At 41.6% G+C, this 26,299-nt stretch overlaps 1 protein-coding gene across 9 annotated transcripts in view; it reads left to right on the forward strand.

Annotated features, from left to right (window-relative positions):
• ANAPC10 (anaphase promoting complex subunit 10) overlaps positions 1 to 20,522 on the forward strand; it is a 305,129-nt gene extending 284,607 nt beyond the window's left edge. For 3 of the 9 annotated variants that reach the window (XM_063920607.1, XM_063920608.1, XM_063920609.1), the window contains one exon: positions 19,424 to 20,522. In XM_063920607.1, the coding sequence (XP_063776677.1) occupies positions 19,424 to 19,654 (231 nt within the window). In that variant the 3' untranslated portion in view covers positions 19,655 to 20,522. The remainder of the gene's footprint in view (positions 1 to 19,423) is intronic. The other 6 variants (XR_010177486.1, XR_010177490.1, XR_010177485.1 and 3 more) reach the window with 4 other exon arrangements.
• Positions 20,523 to 26,299: the final 5,777 nt, after the last annotated feature.

Genomic DNA, 26,299 nt, shown 5'->3' on the forward strand with positions numbered 1-26,299 from the left:
TTCGGGTGTTTTTTTCCAAAAACACTAAAAAACAGCTTAAATCATAGAATTTGGGGGTCATTTTGATCCCAAAGTATTATTAACCTCAAAAACCATAATTTACACTCATTTTCAGTCTATTCTGAATACCTCACACCTCACAATATTATTTTTAGTCCTAAAATTTGCACCGAGGTCGCTGTGTGAGTAAGATAAGCGACCCTAGTGGCCGACACAAACACCGGGCCCATCTAGGAGTGGCACTGCAGTGTCACGCAGGATGGCCCTTCCAAAAAACCCTCCCCAAACAGCACATGACGCAAAGAAAAAAAGAGGCGCAATGAGGTAGCTGTGTGAGTAAGATTAGCGACCCTAGTGGCCGACACAAACACCGGGCCCATCTAGGAGTGGCACTGCAGTGTCACGCAGGATGTCCCTTCCAAAAAACCCTCCCCAAACAGCACATGACGCAAAGAAAAAAAGAGGCTTTTTACTGATATTTGGTGTTTTGGATTTGACATGCTCTGTACTATGACATTGGGCATCGGCCTTGGCAGACGACGTTGCTGGCATTTCATCGTCTCGGCCATGACTAGTGGCAGCAGCTTCAGCACGAGGTGGAAGTGGATCTTGATCTTTCCCTAATTTTGGAACCTCAACATTTTTGTTCTCCATATTTTAATAGGCACAACTAAAAGGCACCTCAGGTAAACAATGGAGATGGATGGATTGGATACTAGTATACAATTATGGACGGGCTGCCGAGTGCCGACACAGAGGTAGCCACAGCCGTGAACTACCGCACTGTACTGTGTCTGCTGCTAATATATAGACTGGTTGATAAAGAGATAGTATACTCGTAACTAGTATGTATGTATAAAGAAAGAAAAAAAAACCACGGTTAGGTGGTATATACAATTATGGACGGGCTGCCGAGTGCCGACACAGAGGTAGCCACAGCCGTGAACTACCGCACTGTACACTGGTTGATAAAGAGATAGTAGTATACTCGTAACAACTAGTATGACACTATGACGACGGTATAAAGAATGAAAAAAAAACCACGGTTAGGTGGTATATATTATAATAATAATACAATTATGGATGGACGGACTGCCTGCCGACTGCCGACACAGAGGTAGCCACAGCCGTGAACTACCGCACTGTACACTGGTTGATAAAGAGATAGTAGTATACTCGTAACAACTAGTATGACACTATGACGACGGTATAAAGAATGAAAAAAAAACCACGGTTAGGTGGTATATATTATAATAATAATACAATTATGGATGGACGGACTGCCTGCCGACTGCCGACACAGAGGTAGCCACAGCCGTGAACTACCGCACTGTACACTGGTTGATAAAGAGATAGTAGTATACTCGTAACAACTAGTATGACACTATGACGACGGTATAAAGAATGAAAAAAAAACCACGGTTAGGTGGTATATATTATAATAATAATACAATTATGGATGGACGGACGGACTGCCGACTGCCGACACAGAGGTAGCCACAGCCGTGAACTACCGCACTGTACACTGGTTGATAAAGAGATAGTAGTATACTCGTAACAACTAGTATGACACTATGACGACGGTATAAAGAATGAAAAAAAAACCACAGTTAGGTGGTATATATTATAATAATAATACAATTATGGATGGACGGACTGCCTGCCGACTGCCGACACAGAGGTAGCCACAGCCGTGAACTACCGCACTGTACACTGGTTGATAAAGAGATAGTAGTATACTCGTAACAACTAGTATGACACTATGACGGTATAAAGAATGAAAAAAAAACCACGGTTAGGTGGTATATATTATAATAATAATACAATTATGGATGGACGGACTGCCTGCCGACTGCCGACACAGAGGTAGCCACAGCCGTGAACTACCGCACTGTACACTGGTTGATAAAGAGATAGTAGTATACTCGTAACAATTAGGATGACACTATGACGGTATAAAGAATGAAAAAAAAACCACGGTTAGGTGGTATATATTATAATAATAATACAATTATGGATGGACGGACTGCCTGCCGACTGCCGACACAGAGGTAGCCACAGCCGTGAACTACCGCACTGTACACTGGTTGATAAAGAGATAGTAGTATACTCGTAACAATTAGGATGACACTATGACGGTATAAAGAATGAAAAAAAAACCACGGTTAGGTGGTAGGTATATAATAATAAATAATACAATTCTGGTCGGACGGACTGCCTGCCGTGTGCCGACACAGAGGTAGCCACAGCCGTGAACTACCGCACTGTACACTGGTTGATAAAGAGATAGTAGTATACTCGTAACAATTAGGATGACACTATGACGGTATAAAGAATGAAAAAAAAACCACGGTTAGGTGGTAGGTATATAATAATAAATAATACAATTCTGGTCGGACGGACTGCCTGCCGTGTGCCGACACAGAGGTAGCCACAGCCGTGAACTACCGCACTGTACACTGGTTGATAAAGAGATAGTAGTATACTCGTAACAATTAGGATGACACTATGACGGTATAAAGAATGAAAAAAAAACCACGGTTAGGTGGTAGGTATATAATAATAAATAATACAATTCTGGTCGGACGGACTGCCTGCCGTGTGCCGACACAGAGGTAGCCACAGCCGTGAACTACCGCACTGTACACTGGTTGATAAAGAGATAGTAGTATACTCGTAACAATTAGGATGACACTATGACGGTATAAAGAATGAAAAAAAAACCACGGTTAGGTGGTAGGTATATAATAATAAATAATACAATTCTGGTCGGACGGACTGCCTGCCGTGTGCCGACACAGAGGTAGCCACAGCCGTGAACTACCGCACTGTACACTGGTTGATAAAGAGATAGTAGTATACTCGTAACAATTAGGATGACACTATGACGGTATAAAGAATGAAAAAAAAACCACGGTTAGGTGGTAGGTATATAATAATAAATAATACAATTCTGGTCGGACGGACTGCCTGCCGTGTGCCGACACAGAGGTAGCCACAGCCGTGAACTACCGCACTGTACTGTGTCTGCTGCTAATATAGACTGGTTGATATTTAAAGAGATATTAGTAGTATACAACAATACTATACTGGTGGTCAGGCACTGGTCACCACTCCTGCAGCAAAAGTGTGCACTGTTAATTAATATAATTGTACTCCTGGCTCCTGCTAACAACCTGCAGTGCTCCCCAGTCTCCCCCACAATTAATTATAAGCTTTTAATTTATACATTGATGACTGTGCAGCACACTGGGCTGAGCTGAGTGCACACAGACTGAGTCACACTGTGTGACTGACTGTGCTGTGTATCGTTTTTTTTTTCAGGCAGAGAACGGATATAGCAGAGAGAAGTGAACGGATATATTATATTAAATAAAAGTTAACTAGCAACTGCACTGGTCACTGACTGTGGTAAACTAACTCTGTCTGCGACTCTGCACAATCTCTCTCTATCTAATCTATCTATCTCTATTCTAATGGAGAGGACGCCAGACACGTCCTCTCCCTATCAATCTCAATGCACGAGTGAAAATGGCGGCGACGCGCGGCTCCTTATATAGAATCCGAGTCTCGCGATAGAATCCGAGCCTCGCGAGAATCCGACAGCGTCATGATGACGTTCGGGCGCGCTCGGGTTAACCGAGCAAGGCGGGAAGATCCGAGTCGCTCGGACCCGTGGAAAAAAAAGTGAAGTTCGTGCGGGTTCGGATTCAAAGAAACCGAACCCGCTCATCTCTAAGGAAAACATACATGCAGATCTTCTGGCAAAGTTGATTGGTTTTCTTTATCCCTTTCTCTACGATTTTCCACATAGAGAGACGGTTTTGTTTTATATTACTCAGCCGTCATTTACACGTTTGCCTTGCATTAACATTTTGTTTTTAATTTTGACTAGAAGTGTCTTGATTCAATACATGATGGCTAAATTTGACTAAGCTCCCCTTAATGCTAATAAATAATGAAGTGTTCTCTACAGTACAAGTAGACATCACTTCTGTAAGTAAACCCTGCTTACTACCTTAATCCTTTGCAAACATGACAATTATATGAATCATTAAAGTAGGATTATTTGTTTTTCAGCAAAATTTGCAGTAATAATAAATGAGTAGTTGTTTTAATAGTTACTTTAGTGTAGTGCTGTGTTGTAAGTAACTCTGGTTTATACAGTATTTCTCAAAGCAAAATTCAAGTAGTTTCATCTGTATTCTAGTTCCCTCGCCTCCTTTTTATTCTACCTACCGAATGTTGATTATTTATTATTATTAACAGTTACTTATGTAGCGCCAGAATATTCTGTTGCGCATTACAATTGAGAACAAATAGTAATAAAACAAGACTGGGTAATAACAGACAGACATAGAGGTAAGAGGGCCCTGCTTACGCTCTTTAGGGAAATAGGCATTGATACACAAGGATAGGTGCTACCTATTGCATATTGGTCCAGCCAGATTGCAATTGATCTTTGTAGGCTGTATGATCAAACCACACAGGAAAGTTGGCCAATATGGATATTAAAGTGAAGAATTTCATTTTTTTTTTGTATTAAGATTATGAGCCAAATAAGGCATATATGGGCTGTTGTGTTGGGGTTATGTGTTGCAGACACAGAAAAGCAGCTGTTAACTGTTTAGGAAACAAAGATATTCAAGCACTTGAAGTAGTAAGTAACAATCAATCAGTAGTTTGTTGGTGTCCTCACTTAGATATCCCGTGTATTCTAGGAGTAAGGAATACATATGTGCATACTGAATTCACCTTTAGGCAATATTTTATAAGCCCTGGACAATAATTAATCATTCTCTGCCAGTGGCCATAGACTAATAAGAATAAATTGGAACTCAGAAATCATTCAGTCCATGGTTGTATAATATTCCTTGGGTGTGTGGTCAATAATCAAAACGGCAAAAATAGTCAACACTGTGTATGGGCAATGATGGTACTTCATTAGCAGCTACAGTTACCCAAATTATAATTCAGTAAAGCATGGGAAATTTATTAACGCAATGTCTGTTGGTATAATTTAAGCAGTCCTAAAGTTGCTGCATTAATAATTATTGGACTAGGAAGTGAAACGAACCAAAGAATATTTCTTTGCGCCATTTATAGATGTTTATTTCAGTGGAGTAAAAATAAACATTAGGCATATGGATGTATATATACACAGTAACACTACTGGTTAAATGTTTTAGAACACCCCCATGTGTCCAGGTTTTATTGAAACTTAAGGAATTCAAGTCCAGTGAATAACCTGAAATTGTAAAAAGGTAAGCGGTAAACTGCTAGAGGTTTAAAAAAAAAAGTTTGTTAACAAATACTGAACAAATGATGTAAATTTCAGAGTTATATTAAATGGCCCTTTTCAGAGAAAAAGTAATATGTTAAGAACTTACATTTTTTAACCAGCAATAAATAAAAGCTTGCTAGTGGTTTACTGGAGATTGGAAGAAGGTTTTTATGAACTGATGAATTGCAATTTGAAGAGAGAGAGCGGAGAGGGTAAGAGAGGATGCGGCGTGGCAGATCAGGTCAAGGAGAAAAGAAGACCAAAAGTGGAGAGGGGGAAAGAGAAAAAACTCAAACAGAAGGCATCATATAATGTCAGGATGCTTCAGCCTTACTCCAGTTGGGAGTGAGAATTATGTAGTGTGAGTCAGGAACTTGAAACTTGATTAAAAGATATAGATAAATTATTTATTATACTGGTCATGAATTTAATACTGTAAATATTCCAATGTCTGGAAGTTATTTTTTTTGAAAGGATGAAGAGACAGCTGTCTTCCAGTCAGCTGCTCTCTGAGAAGTGGTGGCAATGACTATATGACGTGATAATTTATTTGGTGTCTGAAGGCCGACTGAAGTCCCAGTGGGAGAAGAAAGAGTTTAGTTTCACATGTGACGGATTTTTGAAGAGGAGTGGAAATTAAGTTAGAGAACCAAGAGTTGAGGACAAGTCCACCAAATGTGGAGCAAAGTACCATGAGAGGAACATCCTCTGCAGCATCTATACAGTGTATCTCGGTACATTTTTTTAGACAAGCTGGCAAATAGTACCATCTATACAGTAATTTATAAACATTCTCAGGGTTATGGAATATTGGAATAATTGGAGATGGGTGGGAAGAAAAATAATTTTACGGGTTGTGCACTGTCCCTGATTGTCAGTGAGTAAGCCAACTATTGGTTGAGGAGGACTGAGTTTGGGCCGTAGTGGCCAAGAGAGCTAGAGGAGAGATGAAACAGTAGCCAACCCAAGTCCGTTTGCTTCGACTACTGTCCAGATTTTTGGTGCATCATAGATGCACCATAACAAACACTGAGATCGTTGTGCACCACATAATTATTATTATTATTACACCCTATTTATAGGGCGCCACAAATGGTCAGCAGTGCCGTACATGCAGCAAACAATAAGACAGTACAGAGTTAACAGAACAGTACAGTTAACGGAGCATAGCAGTAACAAGTAAAACCACAATGGACCTGATTCAGATGTGGTTGGAGTTTCTAATCAGTACTTTGTGAGTCAGGAAGCAATTCTAATGGTGTGTACACACGGTGAGATTCGGGCTAAGCCCGATTTTCACTATGCGACAGGGTATAGGTCAGCATCGCAAGCACATAATGAGTGTGCTTGCGATACTGACTATGTGCGATTTTGACTATCTTTTATACTAGATAGACTGTGCAGGCAAGTCAATTTTAACTATCTAGGCTTGCGATGCCGACCGCGCATCAGCATCGAATCAGGATCGCAAGGTGACATTCACTTTTCTTAAGATTTTGACTATATAGTCAAAATTGTAAGAAATATCTCACCGTGTTTACACACCATTACCACATCGGTGCATCTGGCAGGTAGAGGAGCTGCTGAAGATGACTGGCTATTACTGAGCAATTTAACTTAACTAGCATGGTCAGATACATTGCGACTGCGCCTCCCCACTGTGTCCCCCAGTTTTTGACAAGGAGATCCATTCTGCAGATTTGCGTACTATAATATTTCAATATTAAACAAAAAAATATTTTTTCAACTATATTAAATAAACATAAAAAAATGAACAGTTTTGAAGGCAAAAATCATCAGTTAAGTGGTTAAAATCTGGAAACGAACTCTAAACCACTTGCTTTATGAAATCTCATATCTTCTAACCCTCCACTTTGTCCCCACACTCGCCTGAATCCCTTTGTATCACCCATATTTGGCTACTTCTCGCTGATAGATTGTAAGGTCTCACAAGCAGTGTACTCTTCCTTTCCTTACTCCTTTTGCGTTTAGTGGTTCTTAACTTCTTCTCTTATCCTCTGCACCCATCAATTGGAGTACTGATACAGGCAGCGCCTATTTTCTGATAACTACCATACATATGTTGTTCTTTTTGCGTACGACAATGTATTTTTCTCTGACGTCCTAAGTGGATGCTGGGGACTCCGTCAGGACCATGGGGATTAGCGGCTCCGCAGGAGACAGGGCACAAAAGTAAAAGCTTTAGGATCAGGTGGTGTGCACTGGCTCCTCCCCCCATGACCCTCCTCCAAGCCTCAGTTAGATTTTTGTGCCCGGCCGAGAAGGGTGCAATCTAGGTGGCTCTCCTAAAGAGCTGCTTAGAGTAAAAGTTTTGTTAGGTTTTTTATTTTCAGTGAGTCCTGCTGGCAACAGGCTCACTGCATCGAGGGACTTAGGGGAGAGAAGTGAACTCACCTGCGTGCAGGATGGATTGGCTTCTTAGGCTACTGGACACCATTAGCTCCAGAGGGAGTCGGAACACAGGTCTCACCCTGGGGTTCGTCCCGGAGCCGCGCCGCCGACCCCCTTGCAGATGCCGAAAAGTGAAGAGGTCCAGAAACCGGCGGCAGAAGACTTTTCAGTCTTCATAAGGTAGCGCACAGCACTGCAGCTGTGCGCCATTGTTGTCAGCACACTTCATAGCAGCGGTCACTGAGGGTGCAGGGCGCTGGGGGGGGCGCCCTGGGCAGCAATGATAGTACCTTATTCTGGCTAAAAATACATCACATATAGCCCCTGGGGGCTATATGGATGTATTTAACCCCTGCCAGGTCTCAGAAAAACGGGAGAAGAAGCCCGCCGAAAAGGGGGCGGGGCCTATTCTCCTCAGCACACAGCGCCATTTTCCCTCACAGAAATGCTGGTGGGAAGGCTCCCAGGCTCTCCCCTGCACTGCACTACAGAAACAGGGTTAAAACAGAGAGGGGGGGCACTTATTTGGCGATATGACTATATATATTAAAATGCTATAAGGGAAAAACACTTATATAAAGGTTGTCCCTGTATAATTATAGCGTTTTTGGTGTGTGCTGGCAAACTCTCCCTCTGTCTCCCCAAAGGGCTAGTGGGGTCCTGTCCTCTATCAGAGCATTCCCTGTGTGTGTGCTGTGTGTCGGTACGTGTGTGTCGACATGTATGAGGACGATGTTGGTGAGGAGGCGGAGCAATTGCCTGTAATGGTGATGTCACTCTCTAGGGAGTTGACACCGGAATGGATGGCTTATTCAAGGAATTACGTGATAATGTCAACAGAGACGGCCGGCAAACAAAATAGTACCTGTCCAGGCGTCTCAAACACCGTCAGGGGCTTTAAAACGCCCATTTACCTCAGTCGGTCGACACAGACACAGACACGGACACTGATTTCAGTGTCGACGGTGAAGAAACAAACGTATTTTCCTTTAGGGCCACACGTTACTTGTTAAGGGCAATGAAGGAGGTGTTACATATTTCTGATACTACAAGTACCACAAAAAAGGGTATTATGTGGGGTGTGAAAAAACTACCTGTAGTTTTTCCTGAATCAGATAAATTAAATGAAGTGTGTGATGATGCGTGGGTTTCCCCCGATAGAAAATTATTGGCGGTATACCCTTTCCCGCCAGAAGTTAGGGCGCGTTGGGAAACACCCCTTAGGGTGGATAAGGCGCTCACACGCTTATCAAAACAAGTGGCGGTACCGTCTCCAGATAGGGCCGTCCTCAAGGAGCCAACTGATAGGAGGCTGGAAAATATCCTAAGAAGTATATACACACATACTGGTGTTATACTGCGACCAGCGATCGCCTCAGCCTGGATGTGCAGAGCTGGGGTGGCTTGGTCGGATTCCCCGACTAAAAATATTGATACCCTTGACAGGGACAGTATTTTATTGACTATAGAGCATTTAAAGGATGCATTTCTATATATACGAGATGCACAGAGGGATATTTGCACTCTGGCATCAAGAGTAAGTGCGATGTCCATATCTGCCAGAAGATGTTTATGGACACGACAGTGGTCAGGTGATGCAGATTCCAAACGGCACAAAGAAGTATTGCCGTATAAAGGGGAGGAGTTATTTGGGGTCGGTCCATCGGACCTGGTGGCCACGGCAACTGCTGGAAAATCCACCGTTTTTACCCTAAGTCACATCTCTGCAGAAAAAGACACCGTCTTTTCAGCCTCAGTCCTTTCGTCCCCATAAGAGTCATATCTGCCCAGGGATAGAGGAAAGGGAAGAAGACTGCAGCAGGCAGCCCATTCCCAGGAACAGAAGCCTCCACCGCTTCTGCCAAGTTTCTCAGCATGACGCTGGGGCCGTACAGGACCCCTGGATCCTACAAGTAGGATCCCAGGGGTACAGATTGGAAAGTCGAGACGTTTCCCCCTCGCAGGTTCCTGAAGTCTGCTTTACCAACGTCTCCCTCCGACAGGGAGGCAGTATTGGAAACAATTCACAAGCTGTATTCCCAGCAGGTGATAATCAAAGTACCCCTCCTACAACAAGGAAAGGGGTATTCCACACTATGTTGTGGTACTGAAGCCAGAAGGCTCGGTGAGACCTATTCTAAATCTGAAATATTTGAACACTTACAAAGGTTCAAATCAAGATGGAGTCACTCAGAGCAGTGATAGCGAACCAGGAAGAAGGGGACTATAGGGTGTCCCGGGACATCAGGGATACTTACCTCCATGTCCCAATTTGCCCTTCTCACCAAGGGTACCTCAGGTTCGTGGTACAGAACTGTCACTATCAGTTTCAGACGCTGCCGTTTGGATTGTCCACGGCACCCCGGGTCTTTACCAAGGTAATGGCCGAAATGATGATTCTTCTTCAAAGAAAATGGACGACCTCCTGATAAGAGCAAGGTCCAGAGAACAGTTGGAGGTCGGAGTAGCACTATCTCAAGTAGTTCTACGACAGCACGGGTGGATTCTAAATATTCCAAAACCGCAGTTGTTTCCGACGACACATCGGCTGTTCCTAGGGATGATTCTGGACATAGTCCAGAAAAGGGTGTTTCTCCCGGAGAAGAAAGCCAGGGAGTTATCCGAGCTAGTCAGGAACCTCCTAAAACCAGGAAAAGTGTCAGTGCATCATTGCACAAGGGTCCTGGGAAAAATGGTGGCTTCTTACGAAGCGATTCCATTCGGCAGTTTTCACGCAAGAACTTTTCAGTGGGATCTGCTGGAAAAATGGTCCGGATCGCATCTTCAGATGCATCAGCGGATAACCCTGTCTCCAAGGACAAGGGTGTTTCTTCTGCGGTGGCTGCAAAGTACTCATCTACTAATGGGCCGCAGATTCGGCATTCAGGAAGGGTCCTGGTGACCAGGGATGCCAGCCTGAGAGGCTGGGGAGCAGTCACACAGGGAAAAAAATTCCAGGGAGTGTGATCAAGTCTGGAGAATTCTCTCCACATAAATATACTGGAGCTAAGGGCAAGTTACAATGCTCTAAGCTTAGCAAGACCTCTGCTTCAAGGTCAGCCGGTATTGATCCAGTGGGACAACATCACGGCAGTCGCCCACGTAAACAGACAGGGCGGCACAAGAAGCAGAAGGGCAATAGCAGAAACTGCAAGGATTCTTCGCTGGGCGGAAAATCAGGTGATAGCACTGTCAGTAGTGTTCATTCCGACGCCCGGGAGAGTGGGGATTTCATCGGGAAGTCTTCCACATGATTGTGAACCATTGGGAAAGACCAAAGGTGGACATGATGGCGTCCCGCCTGAACAAAAAACTGGACAGGTATTGCGCCAGGTCAAGAGACCCTCAGGCAATAGCTGTGGACGCTCTGGTAACACCGTGGGTGTACCAGTCAGTGTATGTGTTCCCTCCTCTGCTTCTCATACCCAAGGTACTGAGAATTATAAGCCGTAGAGGAGTAAGAACTATACTCGTGGCTCCGGATTGGCCAAGAAGGACTTGGTACCTGGAACTTCAAGAGATGCTCACAGAGGACTCATGGCCTCTGCCGCTAAGAAGGGACTTGCTTCAGCAAGTACCATGTCTGTTCCAAGACTTACCGCGGCTGCGTTTGACGGCATGGCGGTTGAACGCCGGATCCTAAGGGAAAAAGGCATTCCGGAAGAGGTCATTCCTACCCTGGTCAAAGCCAGGAAGGAGGTGACCGCACAACATTATCACCACATGTGGCGAAAATATGTTGCGTGGTGTGAGGCCAGGAAGGCCCCACGAAGAAATTTCAACTCGGTCGATTCCTGCATTTCCTGCAAACAGGAGTGTCTATGGGCCTCAAATTGGGGTCCATTAAGGTTCAAATTTCGGCCCTGTCGATTTTCTTCCAGAAAGAATTGGCTTCAGTTCCTGAAGTCCAGAAGTTTGTCAAGGGAGTACTGCATATACAACCCCCTTTTGTGCCTCCAGTGGCACTGTGGGATCTCAACGTAGTTCTGGGATTCCTCAAATCACATTGGTTTAAACCGCTCAAATCTGTGGATTTGAAATATCTCACATGGAAAGTGACCATGCTGTTGGCCCTGGCCTCGGCCAGGCGAGTGTCAGAATTGGCGGCTTTGTCTCACAAAAGCCCATATCTGATTGTCCATTCGGACAGGGCAGAGCTGCGGACTCGTCCCCAGTTTCTCCCTAAGGTGGTGTCAGTGTTTCACCTGAACCAGCTTATTGTGGTACCTGCGGTTACTAGGGACTTGGAGGACTCCAAGTTGCTAGATGTTGTCAGGGCCCTGAAAATATAGTTTCCAGGACGGCTGGAGTCAGGAAAACTGACTTGCTGTTATCCTGTATGCACCCAATAAACTGGGTGCTCTTGCTTCTAAGCAGACGATTGCTAGTTGGATGTGTAGTACAATTCAGCTTGCACATTCTGTGGCAGGCCTGCCACAGCCAAAATATGTAAATGCCCATTCCACAAGGAAGGTGGGCTCATCTTGGGCGGCTGCCCGAGGGGTCTCGGCTTTACAACTTTGCCGAGCAGCTACTTGGTCAGGGGCACACCCTGACTGAGGAGGACCTGGAGTTCTCTCATTCGGTGCTGCAGAGTCATCCGCACTCTCCCGCCCGTTTGGGAGCTTTGGTATAATCCCCATGGTCCTGACGGAGTCCCCAGCATCCACTTAGGACGTCAGAGAAAATAAGAATTTACTTACCGATAATTCTATTTCTCGTAGTCCGTAGTGGATGCTGGGCGCCCATCCCAAGTGCGGATTGTCTGCAATACTTGTACATAGTTATTGTTACAAAAATCGGGTTATTATTGTTGTGAGCCATCTTTTCAGAGGCTCCGCTGTTATCATGCTGTTAACTGGGTTCAGATCACAGGTTGTACAGTGTGATTGGTGTGGCTGGTATGAGTCTTACCCGGGATTCAAAATCCTTCCTTATTGTGTACGCTCGTCCGGGCACAGTATCCTAACTGAGGCTTGGAGGAGGGTCATGGGGGGAGGAGCCAGTGCACACCACCTGATCCTAAAGCTTTTACTTTTGTGCCCTGTCTCCTGCGGAGCCGCTAATCCCCATGGTCCTGACGGAGTCCCCAGCATCCACTACGGACTACGAGAAATAGAATTATCGGTAAGTAAATTCTTATTTTTTTAAATAAATAAATAAATAGAGAGAGACAGAGAGTGTATGTGTGTGTGTGTGTGTGTATATATATATATATATATATACACACACACACTGTCCCTATAGATCCAAAGGTGCCGCTTATAATAATATAGATCCAAAGCATTACGCTTATAATAATCGTTTTAGTATTGCTCACACTGTCAGGCTACTAAAAGTTCAAAGGCATACGTATATGTAAAGGATTTGTAATTTTCTGATAACTACCATATTTCGTAGTTTTTTATTCATAATAAATTTGCAAAAGTCTCAAAAACACTTTTTTCACGTTGTCATTATGGAGTATTGTGTGTAGAATTTTGAGGGGAAATTTTTTTTATTCCAGTTTGAAATAAGGCTGTAGCACAGTGTTTTTCAACCACTGTGCCATGTCACACTAGCGTGCCCCGAGCAGTCTCCAGGTGTGCCGCCATAGAAGCAAACCCAGGCCCGTCAGTGTTTTGCCTTTGCTGAGGCCCTGGAACGATCAATACTGGTGGGTTTAGTGGGTGCAGAGCCAGTTCTAATTTTGGGCCCGAGCAGTGTTGGGCTTTTCTGGCATTCTCAGATGTGGCTCAGGCGTTACCTATGGAGAAGCTGCGACATGACATCCTTGAACACGCAACTGCACCATGCAACACCATTATATTTGAATGTGCCTTGGCAATATTTAAATCTTGTTCAGTGTGCCGCGAATTGTAAAAGGTTGAAAATCTCTGCTGTAGCATAACAAAATGTGGAAAAAGTGAAACGCTGAGAATACTTTCCGGATGCGCTGTATGCACAATCATACACATTGGTTGTACCATGTGACCCTAACCACACCAATTTTCACAGTGATACAGTTCAGTGAGTAGAGAGACGCGTGTACCTTTCAGTTATAACGTTTATCTAAAAGTAATGTGCTGCATCTGTACTTGAAAAATTATTACAGACTTGTTTCCTCCCCCAAAGTGTGGTTTGTATATGCAAAAAGGGGCAGCGCTATGGTTTGTAATGCATGCTTTGTTGAGCCCCCTATTCGGGAGAGGTTCAGTAGGTGGCAGGCTCTGTGGAAGAAAATGAATATACAGCATTTACAGTTTGCAGACTATTCAGCCTTCAGTAGCTTGGCAAAATGAGGGACATTGTTTATAGATTACTTATATAAGAGCAGTTGTGCCTGGCCCTGTGCCAATCCTGCAGCTTTTGGTTGCTGTGAGATCTTGCAGCAGGTCCCTGTGGAGCGTACACTGGGTTCTATGGAGATCAGTGTGGCTTGTTTCAGGTCTAGTGAGCCTCGGGTACCAGCATTTCATCTCTGCTGATGTGTGCTTTGTGGGTGATCCGGGGAAGGAGTGAGCAGATTCATGGTGGACAGAGTATTGTGTCTGTTTTTTACTCATGTTTCCTCCAAAGTGGGACTTCACCATGTTCTTAACCAAACGACAACTGTACCTGGGTCACCAACTTAATGAACCTTAGCCCTGAGTTCTTATTTCCTATAGTGAAGGGATTTGATCGCTGCATAATTTTGTAGGGTGCACTGTCCTAGCATTTAGATTTAGCTGTATTGCATTAAGCAGTGCCTATCCATTGTACAGTGATTACATTTCTCTCCTGACATCCGTGATGTTTTCCAGAATGACTTACAATCCGCAAAGCACTTGCGGTCACCTAATGGTTTGATGAGCATGATACTGATGTTATCTGAATCACCTTGCTGTGGAAGAATTGTGTTCCATGCCTACTACACATTTGGTAGGCTCAATGCCACGGGGCATACTGGTGGTCCAACACCCTTTTAGCTGACTTTTTATTGGTGGTAAAAAAAAATTATGAGTTATATAACCTAAACTTTAATTTATTTGTGTTAGGTTGCCAAAAACCTGACTTAGTGTATGTGTGCTTGCCATTTTCCCCGTACTCCCAGCAAATGTAAGTCTTATGCTGTAAACTCCCTGATTGTCTAGGTTCTCTTCTATAAACTTCATTAGCTTTCTTGTTTTTCTAGCCTGACACTTGTAGTTACGGAAAACAAAGATTTGTGGTCTTCTTTCTTCTATCATGCCGAAATAATTCCAAATATTGTGGGTACCTAATCTCCTGTGACATAACCTAAAGCACCAACAGTTATCAAAACAATCTGAAGCTGCAACATGATGCATTGAGAGCTGGTCTGACATTAAGCTCCACTTTAAGCTTTACACATCTGGTAGTACTACTGTGTGCAGACTCTGCTCTATGGGGTACACTGGCACAGATGAAAGGATCCTTAAGCTTTAGGTTGGGATGAAGGAAATTTGTTGTTAAAGCATCTTTTTTGTGTAGTGAAACGTTCATTTACTTTATGCAAAATGTTATTATTTAGACGTAGTGCAGACATCCATTTATGCTTACCCTTTTAGCTTTGTACACGGCTTCTAAGCACCTGAATATGTAAGGCTACAATAACAATCTTGATTAGGGACCTGTACAATGTTTTATATATATATATATATATATATATACACACACACACAGGGAGAGACAAAAAAAAATGCCCAGATATTAAAGGTTAACAAAAGAGGCATGGTAAATGCTATTGAAAAGTTCAGTACATAATGTAAAAGTGCATGGAATACAGTTTATTTTCAATTGGTTTTGAATATGTTATTGTCTTTTCTTGGCGTATAGGAGCCTTCAGTTCATTAATGGTTCTTGGTTGATGTGTGTAGACCTCAGCTGTCAGATATCCCTGCTGGCTGTGTAGAGGCCTTTCATGATGCTAATGATTGTTTTCCGCCCAGTAATGAAATTTCTGCTTGGTAACGTAGCCAGACAAATTAAAGTGAGCTTCGTCAAGAAATTGCAGCGATAATGCCAAAAATGACCAGCCGAGTGAAACTTCAGGAATACTGTAGACTACGAATATGCATCACGGATGAAGGCCACCATCTGGACAATATGATATTCAAAACCTATTGAAAATAAACTGTATTTCATGCACTTTTAGATTATGCACTAAAATCTTGAACAGCATTTACAGTGCCATGCCTTTTTTGTTACCTTTAAAACCTTGTAGGATTTACAGCCTCACCCTGTATAATGGGCCCTACACACAGCGCAATGCGCCGTCAAGGTGCCTGACGGCCGATACGGGTGACCCAGTGAAGGGGGGAGTGAAGTTTCTTCACCCCCTTCCCCCCTGTCACCCGGCTTCATAGCACTGCATGCTAATATGGACGAGATTGTCCATATTGGCTTGCATGTTTAAACGAGCTGGCACCAACGATGAACGAGCGCGGGGCCGCGCATCGTTCATCATTGGTGCATACACACTGAAATATGAAATGATTAATGAACGAGATCGTTCATATCTTTCAGTGGTATCGGCCAGTGTGTAGGGCCTATTACATCTAGACACAACTCTATATAAATTGTTTCCATTTATAGTGAAGCAATATACAATTATTTATATCCAAATATTACTTTAAAGGTGAATGAAACTATTGAATAGCTTACATCTACATGTAATTGCATTATATCATCAACTGCACGAATGTGTGAAATTTAGATTATCGAGTCCCATACATTAAGCAGGTATCGGGGCAATTTCCTGGTCTTCCCATGCCTGGATCAGGGGATTAGGGAAATCCAACATGTTGGAAATCCATCTATACACCAATTCTGGCCAAAAAATAATTGGAATTGGCAAATCTGGATTTTTAACATACTGTATTTTGCCGATTTCACAACAGACTACTGTTCATCAATATTCGTTGAACAGCGGTTTGGACTAGCCTCGGCAGCACAAGGAATTTGCGACTGATGTGTGGCCCACATTAATTACCTACACGTAGCTTACTAATTGCAAGAATACAATATTGATACAATGTGTAAACTAATAATTTTGCAATCAGTGAAATGGCTATCTTCGTATTGTTGATACATTTTGACTTTTCACCATCATGACCCTTTTATTTCTTTATATCCTTATGATCATCACAAGATAATGATTATTGGAACTGCCAGTCTTTTGTATTCTAATGCATGCATAGCAAATTCTTTCCCTGATCACTGCTGTCATTGTGTAAGGTAACATTTCACCTAGCTGAACTTATCGTCTCAACACATACTGCCTTCTCAAGGTAATACTTTGAAGGTGGTTCTATAAGAAACTATCAAACATCCAGAGAATAAGAGGACCAAATTGACACCAAAAATCCAACTGCACGTAACACACTACAGTGACTGAGTTCCTGTGAGTCTCTATGCCAACATCTTGGACAATACATTTTTCAGACATTATTTTCTGCTGTTAGGGGGATTTATAGAAATGCACCATAAGCGTTCACATAGAGCCTAATATTTTTTCCATGACCCAGCTTGTGATAAGTGGAGGCACTAAGCACACTTGCCAATATTTCTTGCTTTGTTCTGTGTTGTTGAAAGGTAGTCCCTGTGATGCAATTTACTGTACCCCCAGGAACCTTCAGTTGCTTTTGGCTGAAGGGTTCATAAAATGAACTGGAATGGGGACGGTATGTGCAAATTGAATAATAATGGGGATTCTGTGCATTTTAGGGACTGTGCCCTTGGGAGTATATGGTGGTTGTCCATGGTATTTGTGCAGTGGCATTATACAGTATACAAAGTGACTGTCAGTAAGGTTCTGCGATGTCTAGAATCAATGTAAAGTGGCTAGTAATTGTGGTGGCTGTGAATAGGATCTATGTAATTGACAATGCCATAATTACAAGGACACTGTGTAGCAGGTAAGGTATGTACACTATATGGGTAAAGGTGTTTACATAGGCGTAAAAAAAGAAAGGACTATAAGTCTTTTCAGGGGCACACTTTAAAAAGTGTGCCCCAGAAAATGCGTATAGTCCTTTCTTCTTTACGCCTATGTAAAGACCGTTACCCATATAGGGGCAGATGTATTAACCTGGAGAAGGCATAAGGAAGTGATAAACCAGTGATAAGTGCAAGGTGATAAACACACCAGCCAGTCAGCTCCAATATGTAAATTAACAGTTAGGCGCTGATTGGCTGGTACATTTATCACCTTGCACTTATCACTGCTTTATCACTTCCTTATGCCTTCTCCAGGCTTAATACATCTGCCCCATAGTTTGCTGAACTATTTCTCTGGGAGCACCGCCACCCCAGTGCATATGGTATTACACCTTGATAGCCCATACGTTGGTTAATCAATTCACGTTTTGTGTTGCAAAAGAAAACACAAGTCCATTGCGGTTTCAAAATACTTTCTTGTTTAAGTTATGTGCACTAAATGGACTGGTGGTTTAAGCAATTCCTATGGTCCATTTTGGACTGCATATGGATCTGCAGCTGTAAACCTGGTTTTTATACTACAGTGATTTACTAGACCAGATGTGTACATCAGTGAATCAGAACACCCAGAATTTTCTAATTTAATACAGTAATTTCAGAGCCACTTCTTTTGGGGTCCCAAAACAATGGCACATTGGCCCTGATTCTAGTTTGTAAGCTAAGCAAAAAAGCACACAACTGGTCAAAACCATGTTGCACTACATGTGGGTCACATGTAACATGTACTGAGTAATTTAGATCTGGGTGGGTTATATTGTTTCTGTGCAAGGTAAATATTGGCTGCTGTTGCATGTAGCCCACAAATGTTAGACAGCTTTATTTGTACACTATAATTTAGATTTCAGTTTGAACACATCCCACCCAAATCTAACTCTCTGCACATGTTCCAACTGTCCCACCTGCAGTGCAACATGGTTTTGCCCAGTTGTGTACTTTTTTGACTTTGCTTACAAACCTGAATCCGACCCTTTGACACTTGGAATACCAACTGGTAAGAAAAAAATAAAATAAAACAGTTGCACACCAGTAATCTAGGCTAAAGGTTGTTTTGCGTGCTATAAATACACAACATGTCATAGAAAACATCTGTAATGCTTTCATGTTCCAGGAAAAAGTGCAGGTTCTTATGCTGGCTAACATTGCAATGACTATGTAAAAATGAAAATAAATGTTTTGAATAAGATATCTGTTGGAAAGTTGACAGATCCTGTTTACATAGCTTATAAAGTTGTTTTAAAATTATTTCAAAGGTCCATAAAATAAAGCTGAAAGTTCTTTGAGAATGTCTATGGGTTAGACTATACAAGCAACTTTAAACTGCAAATGGCTAAGTGACCATGAGTCAAAATTGCATGCGATCAGCTGATTCATCTTGCCTATGCTCATTACTGTACTTGCAAGTAATTAATGCAGTGCTTTACAGCAGGTTCCAGAAAGTGCAACATTTTTTGGTGGTCTCATGAGCTTAAAGCTACATACGTGACTTAATACATATGATTTTCACCCATGATTTTAGTTTAATTTGCCAAAATGTTTCATACTGCACTACTCAAACACACGACAACTGAGTAGTTGCTCTCAGAGCTACCTGTTTTAGAGAGCAGTGCAGATATACAGAGGAACATTGTGTTTTTGTTTTTAATGTCACAATTTGTGATGTTAGTACGATAAATGTTCTTTACAGTATAGAAGAAAGTATGTTAAGTTATATGTATCACTCAAATGTGCAATATGTGCTTTATTTTGTAGCAACTTGAATTGGTGGAGCCCAGTGGTTGGATACACGTCCCTTTAACCGATGCACATAAGAAGCCTATTCGAACCTTTATGATTCAGATAGCAGTTTTGGCAAATCATCAGAATGGGAGAGACACACACATGCGACAGATTAAAGTGTTTACACCTGTAGAAGAGAGCTCCATTGGCAAATTCCCAAGATGTACAACCATTGATTTCATGATGCATCGTTTCATCAGGTGATCTAACCAAGATCCAATAAATGGCTAACACCAACATTTTCACATATGAAAACTTTTATTTTTTTATTGTTGAAATATATTATTTTATTGCCTAACACCAAGTTCATGTTTTTAATTTTCAAGCTATTTTAGCCTTCTGGTTTGATTATTGTGGTTGTCGCTCTCTTTTTTTTTTATTATTATTATTATTATAATGTTTACATTTTTACAAAGTTGCATTTCTGATAAAGATAGCTGAATTCATTATCTCCAACAAAAGACCTACACATGAACAGCATTGCTCTTTATGCACTTTTACTTTTGTTTTTAATTTGTAAGTTGAGGATAACTTTTGTTCTTTAGGTAAATTTTAGCAAATGTACTAATGTGTCCTATAAAACATTTAATAATATACTTATGTTAATATAATAATGGAAGTGCCATCATAAGTATTCTCTTATTGGGAAAGGGCTGAAAAGTAAATGTTAGAGAATTAAACAGCATCATATGGTAAGCTTTTATAGCTTACGTGACATTTGCTGTGGGAAATTTGTTTAACATGAAAATGTATAGGATGGCAGCCCGTGACATGCATTATTTGTCAAAAAAAATAAATTAGAGGTTATTGTAAGAAAATAATGGGATGTTAGTCTACATGATGCGAATCTGATACTTTTTCTCTCTGTTAATTGTATTGATGAAACATTTGAGTTTTATGTTTCTAGATTTGTGTTACATGGAGTATAGCACATTTTGTTTTTAGTGGAAAACAGTATTTAGTATCTTGTACCAAACATCATTTTTCTCTTTTGTAACTTAAGACACTTTTTATCTCTGTATATCGTTTCATATTTAAACATGTTCCATTAAAAAAAAATAAGATTATTCAATTTCTATACTCTGATTTTTTTGTTGTTGCTAATTTACATATTTTACTAGTAAACTATTCATTTACACCAAATAAACTATACATTTACACTAGTCTTTAAAATTAAAGTTTTACTTTTGTTTCTTAAATACAAACTACATGTCTTGCAGGGGTTGCAATGCAGCTCATGCTGATATATAGTTGAGAACGGGATGGTATTAGAATCCTGGTGCCTGAGTTCAGGATCCCCACACCTAGAAGGTAAGTATTCTATCCCTAATACCCAAACCTCATAACCCTCCTTTTCCGAAGCTTAAACATCTCCCTCCTCCGCAGCCTAACCCTCCCCCAGCAGCCTAAACCTGACCTCCGCCCCCCACCCCCGCGCAGTTTACCTCTCCGCAGCCTCGGCAAATCAGATGGGATCCTGGTGCCAGGATAGTGACAAATGTTGAGCTCCCAGCGCAGTCATTCTGAGTAGTATCAGGATTCCGGAATCGGTATTTCAACTGCCGGGATCCTGTTGAGAACATCAGGAGCATTTTGCTATATATGTTTAATGAGATTTATCTTATGCAAACATTCTGAAATGCTGTAGGACTAAGCTTGTCATTATATTATTACATCCAACAGGAATCCTTACAGGTTGACCACCAAGGCTTTATTCATTACAAGTATCTGCTTTTAACCACTTAATTAACTGATGTTTTTTCCCTTCAAAACCATTCATAACATTGTTTATTTTATTTTATTTTATTTCAGAAAGTTTAAAAAGTATTTTTTTTAAATATTCAGTTATTATATTATGCATATCTGAAGAACGGATGTCAATGTCAAAAACAGGGGGACACAATGGGGCGGCGTGACCAATTTGACCATGCCAGTTAAGTGGTTAAAAGGTACCGCATAATTGATCTCCTCAGGGCTGGATTAAGCTTTAGGGGTGCCCGGGGCACTTAAGACACTGGGGCCCCGGTGGAGTCGGTGGGGACGTATATTAGATTGTACATAACTCACAACATGACCCATTCCAGGAGGGTCAAAAAGCTCTCTACCTGGACTTCCCTCTTAATATAGGATTGGTGTCACCTGTGCTGAACTATTTAATTGATAAGAAAAGTATTTCAACACAGGTAATTACAATCATAACTTAAGAAGGAAGTTGGAATGGGTCATGTTTGGATGTAATGAATTGTGTATGTTAAATTTAAGCCAGTAGTGTATATTAGATTTAAACTAATAGTTTAATAATGCCTGCGTACTGTTTAAAGCTCCACCTAATTGAAATACAACTTCACAGTACCCCAGGCAGGGAGGAGGAGAATCTGGGATGTCTGGGCCACTTACAGTTCTCTCCACCCTCCAATCTCTCCTCTAGTCAGAAAACTCTCAGTATCTCATGAAACCTGATATTCCTGTGTCCCTGCACTGCTAATAATTCTGCTTGAATTCTGGCTGCCTGGTTCTGCTGCTGCATAAGAGGGAAAGCTAGTGATGTCAGTGTGCTCCGGCTGGGGGACCCTGTAGAATGGGGACCGGGGTACAGTATGTCCTGTCATAAATCATAAATAAAGGACACGTGTGCTTCTTCATAACAGCAATACCTTTATCAATAAATAGCTGAGACCTTAAAATTGAAATCAAACCTGGTATTTAATTACATTTGGAGAATTTTTAGGACTGCTAAATATAAATGTATAAAATCACTAGTAAAATACTATTTATCATGTACATCCTATGTAACTTATGTTTATAGCCATAAATTGCACTATTTGTAATTAAAGAGGTTATATATGTGTATATACACTATGGACAAAAGTATTTGGCCATACCTGTTAATTACTGAATAAAGTCATTTCGTTCAAACCTGTTGCCACAGGTGTATAAAATAAAGTACCTACTGTAGCCATGCAGTCTCCACTTGCAAACATTTGTGATACAAAATGGGTCGTTCTGAAAAGCTCAGTGACTTCTAGCATGGTACTGTGATAGGATACCACTTTTCAATAAGATGGTTCATGAAGTTTCATTCCTGCTGGATATTTCACTGTTAACTGTAAGTGATATTATTAGAAAGTGGAAGTGTTTAGGAACAACAGCAACTCAGCCACAAAGCAGAAGACCACATAAAATCACAGAACGGGGTCAATGATTGCTCAGGTGCATGGTGCGTAAAAGTCGCCAACGCTCCCCCAATACCATAACTGAACAGTTCCAAACTTCAATTGGCATTAATGTAAGCACAAAAACTGTGCAGGCAGGAGCTTAATGGAATGGTTTTCCATGGCCGAGCAGCTGCATGCAAGCCTCACATCAAAGTCCAATGCCAAGCGTCGGATGGAGTGGTGCAAGGCACACCGACACTGGACTGTGGAGCAGTGGAATTGTGTTCTGTGGCGTGATGAATCATGCTTCTATGTTTGGCAGTAAGATGGACAAGTCTGGGTTTGGTGGATGCCGGGAGAACATAACCTGAAGTTTAGTAAAGGAGGGATAATGCTATGGGGCTATTTTTCAGGGTTTGGGCTAGGCCGCTTATCTCTAGTGAAGGGAAATCTTAATGCTTCAGCATACGAAGACATTTAAACAATGCTATACTTCCAACTCTGTGGCAACAGTTTGGGGAAGGCCCTTTTCTATTCCAACGTGACTGTGCTCCAGCGCACAAAGCAAGGTCTATAAAGACATGGTTTAATTGTGGAAGGACTTGACCGGCCTGCACAGATCCCTGACCTCAACCCCATTAAGCACCTTTGGGATGAACTTGAAATGGTGATTGCGAGCCAGGCCTTCTAAACAAAGTGCTGTGATTCTGCGGCCATGAATATTTCTCACGCTAAATTCTGTTGTGCTTCATCTGTAACTTTGTAATGTGTTTAAAAATGAAACAAAAATAAGATAACATTTCTGTCAATCTAGTGACGTCTGCAAATGGAATGCGTCCAAATACGGCTCCAAGAGGACTGTGAAATAGATGGATTTTCACACTTGTAATTATTTAGAAAAGAGCTTCATTGGTTTCACTACAAATCTGAAAGAGAAGCATGTATTCCTCGTCTTCCACACGTCACAGTAAAGGAGTAGGGGAATACAGCGAAACAAAGTGCTAGTTCAGAGACCTTGGATAAAAGGTGATTTTAATAATATAAATGCACTCACAATGCACCAAAATGTAGAAGCATGTAATACTCTGTCCCCCAGTCCAGCTTCAATACTTTAAATGTAAGCTCTAAATGTAGGTACGTCTACCCAGAGTCCAGATTAATTTGAATGTGATTTCTTTGGTGACCTCTTGAATTGAACACATTATTCCAGGTGTGTGTAACCGTGCTCCTAATTCATCTCCCTTTTTACCTCCCAGAGCCTTTGAGAAAACTAATTTGGTTATACAGTATTTTGACTGGTGTAGGGCAGTGATGGCTAACCTTGACACTCCAGTTGTTGTTGAACTACACATCCCAGCATGCCGTGCATCAGTTTTAGCATGGCCAAATAACAAACCTGTAGCAGGGCATGGTGAGATATGTAGTTCAACAACAGCTGGAGTGTCAAGGTTAGCCATCACTGGTGTAGGGACTCCCTGTCATACCTTGGGATCCAAATCACTGAAACCAATTATCAACTTTATCAGGCTAATTATTTGTTCCACAGAGTCTGAGCCGCATGGCTAAAAGCCCGACCCCCAGATGAATGCCGGGACATGTAAGGTACTGCTAAAAGTCTTTCATCTACAGATCGCAGTAATCAAGTGGGGCAGTAAGGGATCAGAAGCTGCTTCAGGTAACTTGGGCCCTGGTTATATGTAGAGCTTTGAAAGTCAGTAAGCCAATCTTGAAATAGATTCACCATCTTGCAGGCAGCCAGTGGGGTTAGAGAATGTTAAGTTATTAATACGTATAATTTGCAGAAACAAAACAATAAAATAATGTAGTCACGTGCATTATAATCAGTACACACACTTGACTCACACGGTTTAGAGCAACAAAGTTAAATTCTGTATACTGATAAAGTTGGTAATAAACCAAGTACAATTCTTTTTTTTTTTAAATTGTATTTATTAACCAGAAGAAATGTAACACATATAATAATACAATATGGAACATTAAAGGCGGACAGTCGAAACATCTGTCCGTACATTACAGTGATATGTTTAATTGTAGAATACTATGGAGCAAAATAATAAATTCCCCAATGGACATGAAGTACAGTATAACAATACGTAACAGCTACGCAAAAGCATGGCAATGAGTGAAGGTTAGATATCTAATAGCGAGAGTCCCATTTAAAGAAACTCAGAATGGTGGCGACCCATCAGTATGAGTTGCTACATTATAAGAAGTTGTTAATCTAACCACTTTACGGATATTCTATTTGGTATCAACAGGCAATGTGAGTAAAAAAGGAAGCCAAATCGCAAAAAACATAGCTTCATTGGATTCAACATCTAAAGAACATTCAGTCCAATCCATTTGGAATAGAAATAATAACCGGGGCAGCATAAGAGAATTAGGGATACAGTCTTTTTGTATCCATTGGGATAATATTGTTTTCTTCGCTGCAGCTGTGATGCGAGCCAGGAGCAGTCGTGTACCCTTGGTTAGTGCAGGGGTTTGGGGTTCTGTATAGTTCCAAAAGGCCCATGCCATTGTTAATGTAAATGGAATACCTAAGTTGGTCTTAATGTATATCTGTATCAGATCCCAGAATGATTGTATAACTGGGCAAGACCATAAACAATGTATAATATCAGCATCAGGGGACCCACATTTGAAACAGAAAGAGTCGTCTGCAGCCCCTGTAAGGAACCGCAGGCGAGGAATCTAATAGGCTTTATGTAATATTTTCAAATGCATCTCCGCATACGAGGAAGATACCAACTGTTTATTAAGCAAATTAGACCACTTAATAATAGTGTGTATATCTACTCCCGCGAAGACGTCTTTCCATTTAGCTATGCCCGTGGTGAGTTTAGTATAGTCAATCTTTCGTCTGGTATAAGTGTATATTAAAGATGTAGAGTAAGGGGAGTCTAGACGTCGTTGTACTATTCCATCAAGTGGAAAAGCGAGATCAATGGGCTGCAGACTACGCATTTGAAAATATGCAAAAAAAGGAAAGTTTAAAGTCAGGTATCTATCTCGTAATTGGGACAACGATAATACCGCTGAGCAGTCATCATTTAAGAATTGAAATAGTGAGCGGAGTCCCCGGAGGTGCCAACTGTGTATAACCTCACCTGCCTCCCCTCCCTGAAAAGCCGGATTCCCTAATAAAGGCTGGAACAAGGAATGTGTTAGAGTGAGTTTAGAACGTTTTCTAATTTGATGCCATGCCTTGTAAGGAGCATACAGTATTGGAATTGACTTTATATCCTGTGATATGGAGGAAGTCGGGAAATGTAATATCTTTAGCAAATCATGACTAGGAAATAAAGCCTGTTCCAGTGCCTTGTTAACAAAGTTGTCCCTATTACCTGTCCAATCTAAGGCACATCTATAATTAGCCGCCAAAGAGTAATCTTCCAGGCAGGGAAGATTGACTACCCCAAGGGAGGGTGGTTGTTTTAATTTAAATAATGCAATACGAGGACGTTTATTCGCCCATATAAATTTCTCTTACGTCCTAAAGGATGCTGGGGACTCCAAAAGTACCATGGGGTATAGACGGGATCCGCAATAGCTTGGGCACACTAAAAAGACTTAAAACTGGGTGTGAACTGGCTCCTCCCTCTATGCCCCTCCTCCAGACCTCAGTTAGACTTTGTGCCCAGGAGTGACTGGATGCACACTAGGAGAGCTC

Source organism: Pseudophryne corroboree, chromosome 1 (assembly GCF_028390025.1).
Source record: "Pseudophryne corroboree isolate aPseCor3 chromosome 1, aPseCor3.hap2, whole genome shotgun sequence".
In the NCBI taxonomy this organism is placed as follows: domain Eukaryota; kingdom Metazoa; phylum Chordata; class Amphibia; order Anura; family Myobatrachidae; genus Pseudophryne; species Pseudophryne corroboree.